This window comes from Hordeum vulgare, chromosome 1H, assembly GCF_904849725.1.
Source record: "Hordeum vulgare subsp. vulgare chromosome 1H, MorexV3_pseudomolecules_assembly, whole genome shotgun sequence".
NCBI classification, from domain to species: domain Eukaryota; kingdom Viridiplantae; phylum Streptophyta; class Magnoliopsida; order Poales; family Poaceae; genus Hordeum; species Hordeum vulgare.
In genome coordinates, this window is record NC_058518.1 from 79,844,834 (window position 1) to 79,850,985 (window position 6,152).

Consider the following 6,152-nt stretch of genomic DNA (forward strand, 5'->3'; position numbering starts at 1 on the left):
AGCAAACCGTGCCTCTCGCAAAAAAACAAAAAAACTTTTTTTTCTTTCCAAAAGGCACGGTTGTGCCTTTCGCGCAGGCAAAATCGTGCCTCTCGCGGAAGCAAAACCATGCCTCTCGCAAAAAAATAGAAAACATGTTTTTTGTGTAAAAAAAATAGAAAACGCGTTTTTTCGCGAAAAAAAATCGTCCAAAACTTATGAAAGACCGGTGAAAAATGGACTTTTTCACTGTTGTGACCTTAATCTGAAACTATAGCACACAATAAAATATGTTCGAAACTATTTCAAGATCTGACCTTTTTTAAAGGAAAACACTATGATTCCGCCGACGGATCACACTCAGTGCGTCCGCCGCCTCCTGCATCCAACACGTGTCTATATGTACTTTTTGCCTCACGCTTATAATCATGGCTGACGTTCAGGCGTGCACGCGCGCGGCGAGGAGTTTCCCCAACTTGGTCTGTGTTTCAAAAAATTGAAATAAATATCTTTTGTTGTAAAAGTTTTCTGCAGCCTGGCCTATGTTGCAAAAGTTTTCTGCAACATGACTTTTGTTTCAAAAGTTTCTGCAACACGATCCTTGTTGCAAAAAATATTCTATAACAAGTTCTATCGCAAAAAAAAATCTACGGACGTTTTCGCAACATGCTCTCTGTTACAAAAAAAATTGCAACATAATCTATGTTGCAAAAGACCTGTCAGTCATTTTTTAACTCGTCAGGCGGACGCATAGCAGCGTGCTTGTTTCTGCAACTGGAACGTTGTTTTAGGATTTTATGTGTTTGGGCAGAAACAGATCGAACGATGCATGCGTGTATATCGGATGGTTAAAAAAGTGGCAGATGATTACTACAAATCCACCGGTAGACGGCTAGCAGTCCCTTTTTAGAAACACCACAACCCGTGCGTTGTTGCTGCACGTAGAAACGCCGGTGTGCCGTGACGTCTCTCTCCATATTCATCTAACTAGCTCGCGTTGGAGCTCACATAGAAATGTCAGTGGGTCTGTCGTTGCTACCCAAGCGGCAAAGGCGTCATGCACCATAGCGTTTCCACTCCGAGTCCAGGCGCTATTGTCAGTGTGCATCTCGCTGCTCTGTGTCGCATTGTTGTGCCTCAAATGAAGCAAGTCAACGAAGCTCCTCGCAGGTGCGCCTGCACCGCCACCCCCGCCTGGCCCAACGCAGTTCCCCTTCCTTGGCGCCATCCTCACCTGCTCCTCCCAGTGCCTTCTGATCGGTCAGGGAGAAACCAAACAGCCTGCAATTGCTGTGCGCGACGAAATCAAATCAGAGCAAACCGAAGCAGATGCGCATCGCATACTACTAGTTTCCATCCATCCATCCTCGTTGCTCGCTAGCTCTTGATCTTGTTTCTTCCAGAGCTAAAAAGGAAGGGAGGAGGAGATGGTCCGGCGATGGACGGCGGGAAGAAGCAGGGTCGGGACGACCGCAAGGCATCGCAAGGCCGCAGCGACCGCAAGTCGGGGTCCGGGATGAGCGGTGACGCCAAGAAGGGTGGTCGCGACGGCAAGTTCACCTGGGAGGACGCCGACGGCTACACCGACGAGGACCTCGACCTCGTCGCCAGCAAGGGCCCGGGGACCGACGCCTCCGCCTCCGGCAAGAACAAGTCCTAGATGTTAGGTTGATCTTTCACCGCGTGGGCCCAACGGTCCACCGGGCCTTGATCTATGCGTGCTGATTGAGGGCGTCCAAACCATTATGTTGGTGGGTCCCTGTGACCCGCGCTATATAAAGAAATGTGAGGTGTCGGGGCATGACTTACGAGGTTCCCCGTCGCCACACCCCTACCAACATACCAATCCGATCTAGGTTTAGCGCGGTGCTCACGGGAAGCTTCACCCATGCTAGACCCTTCTGTGTCATCACCGCCATCGCTACCGCACCGATGGAGACCGGCGGGAGGTCATCCAGCTCGGGAGAAGGTAAAGCTACGCGTTCTATGGGTATATCTATGCCTAGAAGATCCATGTGTTCTATCAATGGTACGAGAGCGAGGTTGGGCACTAGATACGTTTCGGTCAAAGAAACGAAAGAGAAAAATATTCCCCTCCCCAAAAGCACTGAAGATGGCCTCGGGCCTCGTCGGCAAAGAAGCGTCGCCGCAAGGCCGCGCCTGTTCCTCTCGATCCCCACACGCATCGGCAAGCCGAGGTGTGGGGAAGAAGAACCTACCTCCTCGGAGGCAAAGTATGGATCTCATTAGATCCAAAAGGAAAACAAACAAAGAAATCGGATTGGATCCAAAAAGGCAAACAAAGAAAAATGAAAAGGGGACATGCAAAGATACGACAAAGACAAAGCAAATCCACCCCTCCCGGGGCAAAGGGTGCCACCACCGAGCCGTTTGAAGGAGGCACATTCACCCCTAGAGGTGCTCGCGCACGCCGGCAAACGGGACCGAGACGGCGCCATCGCGTCACACATCTAGAACCTTCTCTGGTCGTGGTGGTGCTAGGCAAAAGGAAAAAGAAAAAGGGCACCGCAAGCATGCCGTTCGACGGCGGTGCGCTTCCGCTAAGGGAAACCTACCACCGGCGAAGGGGTGGCCACGGCGCCATAGGCCTAAGGCACGGGACAAGGAAACAGGGGAAAGGATCGGCGGCAAGGCGCGCGCGGTGGCAAGGAGCGGCGGCAAGGCGCGCGCGGCGGCCAGATCTGAGCCCTCCTCGCCACGGCAAGGTAGCCGCCGCGCGAGGGAGGGCCGAGACCTGCCCTGGTGCGTCACCGTGGTTGCAGGGAGCCGCACGAGGGGCTGCGGGAGCAGAGCCGTGCTACTTCTCAAACAACAGCGCCAAAAATTGACACGTTGACGGAGACTTGCTTGCGTCAGTTTTCCCCTTGAAGAGGAAAGGGTGATGCCGCACAGGAGCAGTAAGTATTTCCCTCAGTTTGAGAACCAAGGTATCAATCCAGCAGGAGAATCTCGTCAAGTCCAGTGTACCTGCACAAACACAAAGAGCTTGCACCCAACGCTATAAAGGGGTTGTCAATCCCTTCAAGATTGATTGCAAAGTGAGATCTGAAGGCAGAAAGTGCAACGAAGAAAAAGTGTAAGGCTGAAAATATGGTGTGGAGTAGACCCGGGGGCCATAGTGTTCACTAGAGGCTTCTCTCAAAATAGCAAATATTACGGTGGGTGAACAAATTACTGTCGAGCAATTGATAGAACCGCGCAAAGTCATGACGATATCTAAGGCAATGATCATACATATATGCATCACGTCCGAGACAAGTAGACTGAACTTTCTGCATCTACTACTATTACTCCACACATCAACCGCTATCCAGCATGCATCTAGTGTATTGAGTTCATGACGAACAGAGTAACGCCTTAAGCAAGATGACATGATGTAGAAGGATAATCTCAAACCAATGATGAAAACCCCATCTTTTTACCCTTGATGGCAACAACACGATGCGTGCCTCGCTACCCCTTCTGTCACTGGGTGATGTCACCGCACGGTATGAACCCAAAACCAAGCACTTCTCCCATTGCAAGAATTATAGATCTAGTAGGCCAGACAAAACCCACAACTCGAAGAGAATTACAAGGATATGAAATCATACATAAGAGAGATCAGAAGAAACTCAAATAAGATTCATAGATAATCTGATCATAAATCCACAATTCATCGGATCTCGACAAACACACCGCAAAAGAAGATTACATCGGATAGATCTCCATGAAGATCATGGAAAACTTTGTATTGAAGATCCAAGAGAGAGAAGAAGCCATCTAGCTACAAGCTATGGACCCGTAGGTCTATGGTGAACTACTCACGCATCATCAGAGAGGTCATGGTGTTGATGAAGAAGCCCTCCGTGTCCGAATCCCCCCTCCGACAGGGCACTAGAACGTGCCCCAGATGGGATCTTGCGGAGACAGAAGCTTGCGACGGCGGAAAAGTACTTTCGATGATCTCCTGATTTTTTCTGGGATTTTAGGGAATTTATAGGCGAAAGTCCTAGGGCAGAGGTGGCCTAGGGAGCCCACAAGCCTGGGAGGCGCGTGCCCGCCTGGCCGCGGCTAGGGGGCATGTGGGGTCCCTGCAGCCCCCCTGCCCTGATTCTCAGGCTTCCCGATCTTCTTCTGTTTCGGAAAAAATCTTTTTGGCAGTTTCGTTCCGTTTGAACTCCATTTGAAATCCTCCTTTGAAAGGGGTCACAAACATGGAAAAAACAGGAACTGGCACTTGGCACTAAGTTAATAAGTTAGTCCCAAAAAATATATAAAAGGCATGCAAAACATCCAAAGTTTAACAAGATAATAGCATGAAACCATCAAAAATTATAGATACGTTGGAGACGTATCAAGCATCCCCAAGCTTAACTCCTGCTCGTCCTCGAGTAGGGAAGTGATAAAGAATGAATTTTGATGTGGAATGCTACCTAGCATAGTTGTCCTTTGCAACTTCTTTCATGTGACATGAGTGTTCAGATCCGTGAGATTCAAAACAATAGTTTGCTATTGACATGAAAACAATAATACTTCAAGCAAACTAGCAAGGTAATCATGAACTTTAAAAATAACAAGGCCAAGGAAAGTTACCCTACAAAATCATATAGTGTGGCTATGCTCCATTATCCTCACACAACTAATGTAAATCATGCATAACCCCGGTATTGGCCAAGTAATTGTTTTCGCACTCTTACTTTCTCAAACTTTTTATAACTATCACGCAGTACATGAGCATGAGCCATGTATATAGCACTATAGGTGGAATAGAGTGTGGTGGTGGTTGTGAGACAAAAAGGGAGGAGATGGTCACATTGACTCGGCGTATCAAAGGGCTATGGAGATGCCCATTAATAGATATCAATGTGAATGAGTAGGGATTGCCATACAAAGGATGCACTAGAGCTATAAGTATGTGAAAGCTCAAAAGTAGAACTAGTGGGTCTGCATCCAACTTGCTTGCTCACGAAGACCTAGGGAAATTTGAGATAGCCCATCATTGGAATATACAAGCCAATTTATATAATGAAGATTCCCACTAGCATATGGTGGTGAAGACATGAGAGGCTCTCAATCATGAAGAACATGGTGCTATTATGAAGCACAAGTGTGGAAAACATAGTAGCATTGTCCCTTCTCTCTTCTCTTTTTTTTATTTGGGCTCTTAGGCCTCTTTTTTTCTCTTTTCTCCTTTTTTTATTTTTGGGCTCTTTGGCCTCTCTTTTTTTCCTCACATGGGAAAATGCTCTAATAATGATAATCATCACACTTTTATTTACTCACAGCTCAAAGCTTAGAAATGCCTCTATAGGAAATGCCTCCGGCAATGTACGAGGATGTGCAACGATCTAGCTTGCCGTATGATGTTGAAACATCTCACTAGCTATCTTAGATCATGCAATGGCAATATAGGAGTGACGGCACAAGTCATGAGATGGAACGGTGGGAGTTGCATGGCAATATATCTCGGAATGGCTATGAAAATGCCATAGTAGGTAGATATGGTGGCTGTTTTGAGGAAGGCATTTGGTGGGTTTGTGTACCAGCGAGAATTGCGCAGCACTAGAGAGGCTAGCAATGGTGGAAGGTGCAAGTGCATCTATACCATGGACTCACATTAGTCATGAAGAACTCACATACTTGTTGCGAAAGTTTTTATTAGTAATCCAAACAAAGTGCTAAACGCATACTCCTAGGGGAAGGGTTGGTAGGTGTAAACCATCGCGCGATCCCGACCTCATCACAGAGGATGACAATCAATAGATCAATTATGCTCCGACTTCCTAACATAGCGGTTCACCATACGTGCATGCTATGGGAATCACTAACTTCAACACAAGTATTTCTAGATTCACAGCACCCTACTAACATAACTCTTAATATTACCAAATCCACGCCTCAAAACTAATTGAGAGGAATCTAAACTTCTCTTTCTACTCACTGCACATGAAGATGGAGGTTTTTGTATCCTCTTTGGGTACCTATCACCTTTGGGACTACTTTCATAGCATAAGCCAACTACCAAATCACGCACCACCGTGCTCTAACATATCTAAGTGAAGCACACAGAGCAAAATTATCTAACTCAAAAGATATAAGTGAAGCACAATGAGCATTCTAGCAAAATCACGATGAGTGCATGTCTCTCTCTAAAGGTGTGCAGCAAGGAT

The 6,152-nt window shown here is 47.2% G+C and overlaps 1 protein-coding gene across 1 annotated transcript; it reads left to right on the top strand.

The window, feature by feature from the left end:
- Window positions 1-1,417: 1,417 nt before the first annotated feature.
- LOC123407410 lies at window positions 1,418-1,639 on the top strand. Its single transcript, XM_045100539.1, has one exon. It carries the CDS (start codon window positions 1,418-1,420, stop codon window positions 1,637-1,639), a length of 222 nt encoding a protein of 73 aa, XP_044956474.1.
- The last annotated feature ends 4,513 nt before the right edge of the window (window positions 1,640-6,152 follow it).